Source organism: Chrysochloris asiatica, unplaced genomic scaffold (genome assembly GCF_000296735.1).
Source record: "Chrysochloris asiatica unplaced genomic scaffold, ChrAsi1.0 scaffold00045, whole genome shotgun sequence".
Taxonomy (NCBI): Eukaryota; Metazoa; Chordata; class Mammalia; order Afrosoricida; family Chrysochloridae; genus Chrysochloris; species Chrysochloris asiatica.
The window spans coordinates 16980675-16993957 of NW_006408563.1; the positions used below are offsets into that span (position 1 = coordinate 16980675).

Below are 13283 nucleotides of genomic sequence, written 5' to 3' on the forward strand. Positions count from 1 at the left end.
TTGTGGATGGGACTCAGGATTCCACCTAAGGTCCTGTACTCTGTAAAGGCTTTGCACAAGGCCTATTTCACTGGGCAAGTTGTAGAATCCCTTTGAGGTATTCCAATCAGTTATAGGCTGTCAGTAATTTACTTTTATAGATTAATTCTAATAAGCCTGGGTTTTGGGCATTTGTGTGTGTGAACTTGAAATCTATGTTTATTTGTTTGTTTCTGTTTTTCTGAATCAGAATCCTACCCTTGTGAATCTGGTAGATTCCAAAAGTATGTAAGATGCAAAATTTCTGTCTAGGGGTATGTTTAAACACAAAATAATACATTTTGGATTATAGCTTTTATTTATTTTATTATATGGTTGTCTGTAACTTAAGGTACATATCAAAAGATTCTATAATATTTATACTTCCATATTTTCTTTCAAAAATAGATGACATTATTAAAAAGAAACAAAAAAGATTATATTAACTGTATCCCAAGAGTCCTGGTGTGATGCTGTAGGATAAGCATTGTATACTAACCTCAAGGCTGGTACTTCAAAATCATCAGTCACTCCTTCGAAACCCTTTACAGAGTCAATAGATGTGATGTATTAGATACTAGTGATCAAAGACCAGAAGAATTGTGGGATGTCATCAATTGAAGAGCATCATATAGGAAGAAAGAAAAAGGTCATTAAGAAGACAAAGACCAAATGGAAGTCAGAAGAAACTCTGAAACTTGCTCACCAGCATAGAGATGCTAACATAAATGGAACAAATGAGGAAGTAAATGAGTTGTACAGAAAATTTCAAAGGGAAGCTTGAGAAGACAGAGTCTAGTATTATCATGAAATGTACAAAACCTGGAGTTAGAAAATCAAAAGGGAAGAACTCACTCAGCATTGCTCAAGCTAAAAAAAACTGAAGAAAAAAACCAAGCCTCAACTTGCAATTTTGAAGGATTCTGTGGGCAAAATGTTGAATGAAGAAAGCATCAAAAGAAGATGAAAAGAATACATACAGTCACTGTACCAAAAAGAAATGGATGACGCCCAATCATTTCAAGAGGTAGAATATGATCAAGAGCCAATGACACTGAAGGAAGAAGTACAAATTGCACTGAAGATATTGTCAAAGAAGAAGACTCTGGAAATAGATACAATATGAATTGAAAACTGTCAACAAACTGATGTGGCGCTGGAGGAACCCACTCATCTATGCCAAGAAATCTGGAAGATAACTGGCCAGCTGATTGAAAGAGATCCTAGTTTGTCCCAATTTCAAAGAAAAGCAACCCAACAGAATATGGAAACAATCAGACAGCGTCATTAATATTACATGCGAGTAAAAATTTGCTAAAGATCATCCAAAAATTGTTGCAAGAGCACATTAACAGGAAACTGCTGGCGGTTCAAACCAGATTCAGATAAGGATGTGGAGAGAGAGATGTCATTGCTGGCATCAGATGAATCTTGGCTGAAACCAGAGAATACCAGAAAGATTTCTGTGCTTTATTGAATATGCAAAAGCTTTTGACTATGTGGATCATGACAAACTATGGACAACATTTCAGAGAATGAATATTCCAGAACATTTAATGGTTCCCAATAGGAACGTGTACACAGACCAAGAGGTAGTCATTCAAACAGAACAAGGGAACACTGAATGGTTTAAAATCAGGAATACTGTGTCCCATGGTTGCATTCTTTCACCATATTTTTTCAATCTGTAGGCTGAGCAAATAATTTGAGAAGCTGGGCTATATGAAGAATAACATGGCATCAGGATTGGAGGAAGACTGTCATATACAGATGATACACCCTTGCATGCTGAAAGTAAAAAGGACTTAAAATACTTACTGATGAAGATGAAGAGCACAGCCTTCATTATGGGTTGCTCCTCAATGTAAAGAAAACAAAAATCCTCACAACAATGCCAATAAATAACAGGATGACAAATGGATAGAACATTGAAGTTGCTAAATACTTCATTTTGTTTGGTTCCACTATCAACACTTATGGAAACAGCAGTTAAAAAATCAAACAATGTATTGTATTGTAAAGTGTTGAAGAGCAAAGATGTCAGTTTAAGGACTAAGTAAGGTACGCTTGATCCAAACCATGTTATTTTCAATAGCTTTATATGCATGTGGAAGTTGGACAGTGAATAAGGAAAACCCTCAATGAATTGATGCATTTGAGTTATGGTGTATTAAAAGTACCACGGATTGTTAGAAAAACAAACCAATCTGTGTTGGAAGAAGTATAACCAGAATGCTCCTTAGAAGGCAGGATGGTGAGACCTAGTACTTATACTTAGGGCATGTTATCAGGAGAGGTTAGTTCCTAGAGAAAAACATCATGCTTGTTAAAATGGAAGGACAGTGATAAAACGGAAGACCCCCCAACCAGATAGACTGGCACAGTGGCAGCAGCAATGGGCTCAAACTCAACAACCATTATGAGATGGTGCTGGACCAGCCCGTGTTTCATTCCGCTGTGCATAAGGTCACTATAAATCAGAACCAATTCGATGGCACCCAACGACAACCTGAGCCAGAACTTATTTGATGACACTTAACAACAACTGATGCTTTATTTGACAATTTTTCCTTATTATCAAACAGTACAAATTTGTGAGGTGAATTAGGATTGTGAACTTCTTCCTTAAACTATAATGCTGTTGCTAAGTGTTCTTGAATCATTTCCTACTCATAGGGACCCTGAATAGGGTTTCTAAGGGGCAACTGGTGGGTATGAACCACCAATCTTGTGTTTAGAAGTTCAGTGCTTTAACCTACAGCAGTACACCAGGACTCCTAAACTGCATTAGGTGGCTCTTAAGGATATACACCAGTGACAGTCTCATTGAAAATAAATTTTAATAGTAGAGAGTCCTGGTATGTTGCTGGAGGATAAGCACTGGACTGAAAGGTCTGTTTGAACTGCAAGACCAGGATTCAAACGCACCAGCCGCTCCTCAGAAATCCTATACAGGGTTTCTATGAGTTGGAACCGACTTGACAACACTTAGCAACAACAACATAACCCATTCTATAGTGTGCACATGTACACTATAGAAAATCCCGTGGCTTGGATCAGGCACACCTTAGTCCTTAAACTGACATCTTTGTTCTTCAACACTTTAAAGAGATCTTGTACAGCAGATTTGCCTAATGCAGTACATCATTTGATTTCTTGACTGCTGCTTTCATGAATGTTGATGGTTGATCATATATATGTGAATGTTGGACAGTGAATAAGGAAGACCCTAGAAGAACTGATTCATTTGAGTTTTGGTATTGGAGGAGACTATTAAAATGAAACACCAAAAAACAAACTATCTGTATTGGAAGAAGTACAGCTAGAATGCTACTTGGAAGCCAGGATGGCCAAACTTCCTCTATCATACTTCGGACATATTATCAGGAGGGACCAGTCCCTGGAGAAGGATCTCATGTTTGGTAAAGCACAGAGTTGGAAAATGAGGAAGACGCCCTACGAGATGGATTAGCACAGTGGCACCAGCAAGGGGCCCAGGCTTAACATTGATTATGAGGTTGGCATAAGACAGGGCAGTGTTCGGTTCTGTTGTATATTAGGGTCGCTCTGAGTTGGTGCCAACTCAATGGCACCTAATAATAATAACAACAAAATAGTGTGCACATTGAAAAAGCAAATAAAATGAACTTGTTAATGGAAATATAAGGGTTTAACATTACAGATGTACATGCCAAAATAAGTATAGAAAGTAAAAATATCTATTATAAAAATTTTCAATTGATCAAGCATTTTATTCATGTGGAATAATGAATTGGTAATGAAAAATAAACTGTCTTTAAAGATAAAGGTGAATGAATAAGCAATTTCCTTGAAAGGATATTAAATCCTTGAAAAGATCAGGTGAGAAGGGAACATTTCGTTGCAATATTTGATCTGATAAAAATGAAAAATTTCATTATTCTTTTCTCTCAGGGACTGTTATCTTGTGGAGCCTGGGCTTGCTTTGATGAGTTTAATAGAATTGATTTGGAAGTACTTTCTGTGGTTGCTCAACAAATTCTTACTATCCAAAGAGGTAATGGACTAGTCTGTCTTTGCATTATGTGGAAATAGAAGAAACATGGCGGGTAATGAATGGCATAGTCACATTTCTATGTGGGATTGTCAAGTCCTTTCGTTCTCGATTACCCACAGGTATTAATGCAGGTTCTGACATACTGCTTTTTGAAGGAACTGAACTAAAACTTGACCCAACGTGTGCTGTCTTCATAACAATGAACCCTGGGTATGCTGGCCGGTCAGAGCTGCCAGATAATCTGAAGGTATGGAACGAATAATTATATCATCTATTTCCTTTTCATGATTTAAAAGTTAGCATATGAAACGAAAGAACACACTATCCTTCTTCTTTTTTGTTTTTAAGCATTACAATATTTTGAAAAATAGTTCGTTATAGAAACATATTTAGATCTATGAGTACCTTTACAAAATAAATATGGACACCAGATGCAGTTTCCAAAATTTGTATTTAAAAAATAGTGTTAACTATAAAAAAAAATTTAAATGCAAGTAAATACTTAAAAAGTGCCCATGTTACTGCTTACTATATTGTTGTTATTAAGTGCTGTCAAATCAGTTCTGACCCGTAGCAACTCTGTATAGGGTTTCTGAGGAGCAGCTGGTGAGCTTGAACCACCAACTTTGCAGTTTAAACTGACTTTGCAGTATAGTGTATTTACCCACAGCACCACACCAGGACTCCCCAAAATTTTAAATGCCTCTTTTATAATGTTAAAATCAAACAATTGCATATTCTGGGTTTCTTTTTTTCTCAAATTAATATTGTAACATGAAAATTTCCCATCTTTTAAAACAATCTTAGGCATTTTCAAGTGTTTCTGGAAATATCTAGCAAGCAATTTTGAAGCTTTATCTTAGCCAGAAATAAAAAGGTTGTATTATTGCCACCTAAGTTTTAAAATGGAAGTAATGCACAGAATCATTGTACCAGAATCAATTGGTTGATGTTCAGTCATTTTAGAAGGTGTCATATGATCAATGGACTCTTGGTGAGGTGGTGTAGGATCAGCACTAGACTGCAAACCACAAGATTTACAATTGAAACCCACCAACTTCTCCTTGAAAAGCCTCTAGAGTCTCTATGAGTTGACAGCACTTAACAACAACAAGGATATGTGATCAATAACCAGTGGTATTGAAAGAAGAAGTTCAAGTTGCACTGAAGGCATTGGTAAAACAAAATCAAGGCTCCAGAAATTGACAGAATAGCAACTGAGATGTTTCAACAAACTGAAAGGCACTGGAGGCACTCACTAGTTCATGCAAAGAAATTTGGAAGACAGCTTCCTGACCAACCAACTGGAAGAGATCCATATTTGTTCCATTTCCAAAGAAAGTTGATACCACAGAATGTGGAAGTTATCAAATAATATCATTGGCATCACCAGTAAAATTTTGCTGAATATCATTTCAAAACAGTTGCAGCAGTACATCTACAAGGAACTGCCAGAAATTGAAGCCAGATTCAAAGAGGATGTGGAATAAGATATATCACTGCTGATGTCAGATGGATTTTGGCTGGAAGCAGAGAATACCAGAACAAATTTTGTCTCTGTTTCATTGACTATGCAAAGGCATTTCATTGTGTGGCTCATAACAAATTATGAATAATATTGTGAAAAATGGGAATTCTAAAAAACTTAATTGTGCTCATGTGGAATCTGTACATAGACCAAGAGGTAGTCATTTGAACAGAACAAGGGGGTACTGCATGGTTTAAAATTAAATTAGGAAAGGTGTGCATTGGGGTTGTATCCTTTCACCATATTTATTCATTTGTATGCTAAGCAAATAACTCTCAAGAAGTTGGACTATATGAAGAAGAACACAGCATCAAAACTGGAGGAAGACTCCTTACAATCTGTCATATGCAATGACACATCTTGGTTGCTCTAAGGGGACTTGAAGCTCTTACTGATGAAGAAGACTATAGCCTTCAGTATGAATAACACCTTAACATAAAGAAAACAAAAATCAGCACAACTGGACCAATAAGAAACTACATTAAAAACAGAGAAAAGATAAAAATTTTCACAGATTTCATTTTAGTTGGATCCACAGTCAATGCCCATGGAAGCTGCAGTCAATAAATCAAATGATGCATTATTGCATTGGATAAATCTGTTGCAAAAGACTGCTTTAAAGGCTTAGTTCTCTTTGAGGACTAAGGTGCACCTGATCCAAACCAGGTTAATTTCAATTGACTCATGCATGTGAAAGCTGGACAATGAGTAGGGAACAGGAAGAAGAATGAACGATTAATAAACTATGGTATTGGTGAAGAATATTGAATATTCTTGGACTGCCAGAGGAACAAACAAGTCTTCCTTGGTTGAAATAAGTGCAGGCAGAATGTGCTTTAGAAGCAAGGATGATGGCAAGACTTCCTCTCATGTACTTTGGACAGGCTATTGTGAGGTACCACTCCCTGGAGAAAGACATTGTGCTTGGTAGAGAGCAAAAAAGAGGAAGACCCTGAAAGAGATGCATTGACTTAGTGATTGCATGCAACAGTGGGCTCGAACAGCAGTGACTATGAGGATGGTGTAGGGCTCAGCAGTGTTCTGTTCTGTTGTATATAAGGCCACTATGAGTCAGAATCTGCTCAGTAGCAATGAACAACGATACAGTTTTAAGAGGCAGACTGTACCTTTAAATGAATAGAACTCATGACAGTTGTCCACTGACATATGAGAGCCTACTTTCAAGTTACTGCTACAATAAAAGCCTGCTGGGGTCTAGAGAGTGTTATTGTCAGTCTTCAGAGTTATTCTTGAAGCCTACATCTTCTTCATCTGATGACTTAGTCACCAAAACCCAGGGGTGCTGTTTCACAAAAGTCTTCCAATCCCTGCTGATAAGTCCCACAGCCACAGCTTGGTACAGTCCCTCTTCTTTTCACATATTCCTTGTTGCAATAGGCCATTTATCTACCATTTCTTCCCTACTGAAATGCACTACAATACTTTAAATTCTACAATATACATGTTACTTTCGGGATGTAACCCTTTGACCTGTCAGAGGTTTATAGACAAATTCTTTTCATGCACCATCCACAGATTCTTCAGGGGCACCTCTTCATAATCATTACTGTGTTTGAGCCCACTGTTGTCTCCTCGTCTGTCATTCGTGAGACTCACATAACAGATTCTCTTTCTCCATTTGCCACTCCCTTCTCTCACTTGGACCCCTAGAGATCAATGCTACACAGACTTTTACTTTTAGGGGATGTCTCACTCTGCTCAGTGGTTACCTTGGGCATATTTTTGTCTACATTGGGAATGAAAGCCACATTGATCCTGCCTCTCAGATGACTTTGAACCTCCTTAGACATGAGTGAGATACTAGTAGCCCCTATCCTTCCAAACATGCAGGTACCTACCAAGCTGTCACTGAATTTGAGGGCATGGAAGAGGGATGTATAGATTTACAGCATAAACAACAGCTCCCTTCAAAAATAATCATTTCATAAATTCTTCCTCCTTCATTACTCTATCAAACAGTTTAAGCTGTGCAATTAGATGAGAAGGCTCAGTAATTGGGTATATTTCCTTTGTAAATCCCACATAAATAGTTTGGTAATAGGTATGCATCACATCTTGCAAAAAGAGTCTCATTTTAACACTATGTTGCACCTAGATTAAACCTGTGTAGGAGAGCAGTTATTTAAACACATCTCTGCTTCAGAGACACTATACTTTGCATAGAAACTATTCTTAATAGTCAATAACAAATAATTGTTTCAGAATAACAAAATGTAAGTAGTCATGGAAAAATAGACATATTATAGATCTCGTAATATCAAAAGCCAATAACAGATTACGTACCTATCCAGAAAATATGTCACACGAGACACCCTAGTAGTATTGATTCTGCAGCAACTAGCGACAACAGAATAGAGAGAAAAAAGCAAAGGAGATCCCGAATCTTCCATTTCATTCAGCTAAAACCTAGCTCATTCCTGAGTACTTTACAAAACTTAGGAATCTATATCTAATTTATTTAGAAAGAACTGGTAAGAAGTTTTGACTTGAGTGTTTTTTTAACACCCATTTGCAGTCCTTTGGAAGCATGTTTCAGGAAATACAAATACAGAGTTCCTTATATACCACCATTTTTCTTTCACCAGAGCAGTATAGCAACTATTCTAGATCATTGGTTTCTGCTGAGATAAGCGTGAAGGGTAATGCTGACATTGGATGTGTGCACTGGAATTGATTCAATACCTGGCCTGTCACATGGATGTATAGTCAGTCCCTTGTCTCACATGTGGGGAAGTATGTCATTGATTAAAAGGAATCAATTTAATTTAAAAATTAACTAAATTATTCCAAAATCTCCTGCTATTTATAACAAATTCTTTCTGACATGCTATAAATCAGACCATCAGATTATCATTATGACATATACTCTGTTTGTAAGCCACCAGAACAGCTTAGGTCTAAAAATACTTTTTGATCAAAATGTTCTTATCTATGATAAATAAGAGTCAGAATTAACTCATTGGTGGAAGACTGTTAATAAATGGAAAATCCCGCTAATTGCTTGATACATCTGTGTCTCACTCTGTTTTGGTTTTCCTGCCACTGACAGTTCTGTTTCAAGGAATTCCAAAGCCATGTTGTTAATAGTGCTAAGAGAATCTGAGGAGGAATTTGTGATACTTATCTGCTCCTCAGAAGCCCTATCCAGGGTCACTATGAGTCGGAACAGACTCCACAGCACTTAACAACAACAATGGACTCCTGGTATGGTGCTATAGGACCAGCATTGGACTGTGAACTATAAGGTTGGCAGTCCAAACCCATTAGCTGCTCCTCTGAAATCCTGTACAGGGTGACCATGAGTCGGAACTGAATCAGAAGTGACTCGATGACACTTAACAGCAGCAGCAACAACAATGGTGTTTAGAGGGAACCTACAGCACATAGTCTGCAGATCAGCAGCAACTTGTACTGTTGTAGAAAGACTGTCACCTCGCCCATATTCACTCACTGATAAACTGAATTGTTCATTCATTTATTTGCTCTTTTATTCTTTAAAAAAATAATTGTTGAGAAACTACCCTTAAAGAGGTAACATCTGTATGGTAATTCTCTTGTATTCTTTATTCCTCTAGTATATAGCTGTGAGTTAATATGCTGGACTAAAAAGTTGGTTTGAACTGCAAGGTCGGAGGTTCAAGCTCACCAGCCACTCCTCAAAAACCCTATACAGAGTCACTATGGGTCAGCACCAACTCAGAGGCACTTCACAGCAATATGCAGTGACTAGAAATTTTGCTTAAGTCTCCTCTGCTCCAACTTATTTCCTCATGCTATTTAAAAATAATATTATTTTCTTTCCTTAATGGTAACTCTGTTGATGAAATAGCAGTAAGAAGGTCTTTAGCTACTAACTGACAAAACACATTAAAAGGATCTTACGTGATTCAAATCTTTTCTCTGTTCTCATCTTGGAAGAGTCATAACAAATCAGTTAGGCATGTTGCTCATAATTTCGATCTGCCTTCTGTGTTGGGTAACTCAGCTAATTCCCAGAGGTCTCTATCAACTCTCTGAATATGATTGTCATTCTCTGTAGGGACGTCTCCTTTTTCCTCAAATACTTGTTTTCCTTCATATTTCCAATAAAGTAAAGTCACGTTTTAATACATGAGCCATTGAAGTAAGTCCTGACCCACACTAGTAATTCTAGACCCAAATTTCTAATTCTTTTAAAATCTACTAAATTTTCTATTTTCTTATAAGCACATGAGGTTTATTTTCCCCACAGTATTGAGAATGTCATGAGGAAGCACATTTCTAAGAATGATTGCCCATCACTTAGTCCCGTTTTTCCCCCCTTTACTATGCTTTTACAAGGAGCTCTGGTAGCGTAGTGGTTACGAATTGGGCTGCAAACCTTAAGGTCAGCGGTTCGAAACTACCAGCCGTTCTGCGGGAGAAAGATGAGGTTTTCTACTCCCGTAAAGATTTACACCCTCGGAAACCCTGTACAGGGTCGCTATGGGTCGGAACCGACTCGACGGCACTTAACAACAACAACAACAACAACTATGCTTTTACATGTGGCTTCATAGGATAAGCACTGGACTGTAAACCCCAAGGTTGGCAGTTAGAGTCCACCAGCCACTTAGTGGGAAAAAGGTGAGGCTTTCTACTCCTGCAAAGATTTTTAAGAAGACTCAGATACCCACTACGAGTCAGAACATCAGTCACCATCTTTTAACAAGCATGTTTTTGTTAAGTGCCATGGAACCAGTTTCAACTCATAGAAGCCCGTACAGGGTGTCCTAGGAGTGGTTGGTGGGTTTGAATTGCTGAACTTTTTGGTTCAAAATGTTATAGACTCAAAATGTTAAGAATACCTCCAAATGTGTCATTTATCTAACTTAGCCTTGTCATTAGGAGTTACCTGATTAGCCCAAATGACACAGCTTTTTAGGTACATGGTTGGTTGGTTGGTTATGTGCCGTGGAGTCGGTTCCAACTCATAGCGACCCTGTACAGGGTTTCCGAGGCTGTAAATCTTTACTGGAGCAGAAGGCCTAATTTTTTTCCCGCAGAACAGCTGGTAGTTTCGAACTGCTGACCTTTTAGTTTGCAGCCCGATTCGTAACCACTACGCTACCAGAGCTCCTTAGGAAACCTCTTTTGGAGGTCTGCCTCCTGACACAGGTTCTTTCCCACCAGACCATTCAGAAGCCTGGTGTTTGAACATTCTGGCAGGCCAAGGCTCTTTCCTCTACAACACATTACTTTGAATGAAGAATGTAAAGTAATAGAGCCATAACACTTTGATTAATTAATAACTCACCAATGATCTACATGTGATAAGAATTTGAAGGTATTCTTGAAATACAATTTAAGGAAAATAATTTACGTAAAAATTTAATGATATATTTACAATATAGCAGCAATAGAAAACCAACGTTTCCTTTTATCACTATGTATTTTGAACACTGAAATTTAATGTTTTTGCAGAAAAGGGCCCAAGTATAACGTGTAAAGAAACAGGGAGCAGGGTTATCTTGTGACGGTCTTTTTAAAGGCACCTTTTCTCTGTGACCATAGGCTCTCTTCCGGACAGTGGCCATGATGGTGCCCGACTATGCCATGATCGCTGAGATCGTCCTCTACTCCTGCGGCTTCGTCACGGCTCGGCCACTGTCGGTAAAAATCGTGGCTACATATCGCTTGTGTTCAGAGCAGTTGTCATCTCAGCATCATTATGATTACGGAATGAGAGCCGTGAAGTCCGTGCTTACTGCTGCCGGGAATCTAAAGGTAGAATTCAAGGGTTTCTTAACTTCAATGTCCCTGTGCCTGCACAGAGCTCTAAGTTTCAACAGCTGACTGAAAAGAAAAACTCAATTACTGCACTAAAAAGAAAAGATTGATTATTTTGCACATAACAAAATCAAGGAAACTTGCAAAAACATAGACATATAATTCATAGTGATTTGAACTCTGTTATGCAATTTTAAATAGATATGAAACTATTGTTGTTATTAAGTGCCATCGAGTCATAGACACTCTGGGTTTCCAAGGAGCACCTGGTGATTTGAACCACCAGCCTTGCTTGTCCTACAGCGCCACACCAGGACTCAGGAAATATATGAAAGTTGGATAAGCCCTGCACTGGTAACTGCAAGGTCAGCAATTCAAACCTACCAGCTGCTCCTTGGAAACCCTTTACAAAGTCGCTATGAGTCAGAACTGACTTGATGGCACTTAACTACAAAAGCAACTATAAAAGAAAATCACTTGAGGCTGAGAAACGTGTTGAGGGTTTTCAGTCTACATGCACATTTATAGCTTTGAAAGAAATGATATATGATTTATAAATATACACAGAAGATCCTATCAAGATGCTATCACTTAATATGACTGTTGATTAACAGCAATAGATTTGCAGTATAATGTTTAAATTTTTAAATGGTGTTAATCATAACTATAAGGAGCTCTGGTAGCATAGTGGTTATGAATCGGGCTATGAACCTAAACGTCAGCAGTTCAAAACTACCAGCTGTTCCACCAAAGAAAGATGAGGCTTTCTGCTCCTGTAAAGATTTACCGCCTCGGAAACCCTGTACAGGGTCACTATGAGTCAAAACCAACTCCACGGCATACAACAACAGCAACAATCATAACTATTTGAAAAAAACCATGAACCGATCTATTGCTGTCTAGTCAATTCTGCCTCCTAGCGATCCTGTAGGACAGGGTCAGAACTGACCCTGGAGTCTCAAGGCTGTCATCTGTATTGAAGCAAACTGCTCAATCTTTCTTCCATGGAGTGGCTGATGGGGTTAAGCCACTGACCTTTTGTTTAGCTGATGAGCACCCAAACCACTATGCCACCAAAGCTCCTTAATCATACCTCATATATAAACCCCCAAAACTTTTAGACTTGATTAACTTTTCAACAGAATTACATTACAGAATTATGAAATATAGCTATACATAGAAAAATAAGCTTATAGCTAAGATCAAAATGCACTGAAGTGTGAAGTTGTAAAATGTTCATGTTTGTAATTTGTAAACAACACAATTTAAAATATATCCTACATGATTAAGAACAATGACATGCATTTTTATCTTCTATAATAATGTTTTCAAAATTCTGATATATAGTGATGATATCCTATTTCACATTAGCCTGACATAACTTCAAATCATTACTTTTTGCAGTAAACAAAAGCAACTAGATGAAACTATTTGTATTAACCTGGCCTGTCAGGATTATATTGTGGTCAGATAATGGAAAAGATAATGCATTGTCCTAACGTATGTCATCACTGAAATCTTGTCTATGAAATTGAACCATTAAAGTTTATGCAGCAAATGAATCCCGCAAATGAATCCTATCCTTCTTTGTCAAAAGCTAATTTAGAATTTCTGTATCTTTTGGCCTGTATATTTTGAAGTTTGTTTCTATTACATCAAAAGACAATGGAAACATTTGCTTTAAAATGAGCAGGACTAGCTTTGTACTGGGAACTCTGGAGATTCAGAGACAGTCAAACTTGACTGTCAGACATCACTAGCCTTGTAAGGTTAAGCCTGTGAAGCAGGAGCATGGGATTTATTAGGCAGAAAGATTCTAGAAAATACAGGGAGAAGATTCTGGAAAATTAAATGTATGCTGTCAGGAAACAAAACTTTGGAGTAAGCTGTTGAGTAAAGTATTGAAGTTGAGGGAAATAAGTCTGAGCAGAT

At 37.7% G+C, this 13283-nt stretch overlaps 1 protein-coding gene across 1 annotated transcript in view; it reads left to right on the forward strand.

Moving 5' to 3' along the window:
- The window catches only part of DNAH7 (dynein, axonemal, heavy chain 7), a 324797-nt gene that overhangs the window by 111556 nt on the left and 199958 nt on the right, over positions 1 to 13283 (forward strand). Inside the window, exons 26-28 of the mRNA XM_006862048.1 lie at positions 3952 to 4054; positions 4174 to 4301; positions 11136 to 11348. Of these exons, the coding sequence (XP_006862110.1) occupies positions 3952 to 4054; positions 4174 to 4301; positions 11136 to 11348 (444 nt within the window). The remainder of the gene's footprint in view (positions 1 to 3951; positions 4055 to 4173; positions 4302 to 11135; positions 11349 to 13283) is intronic.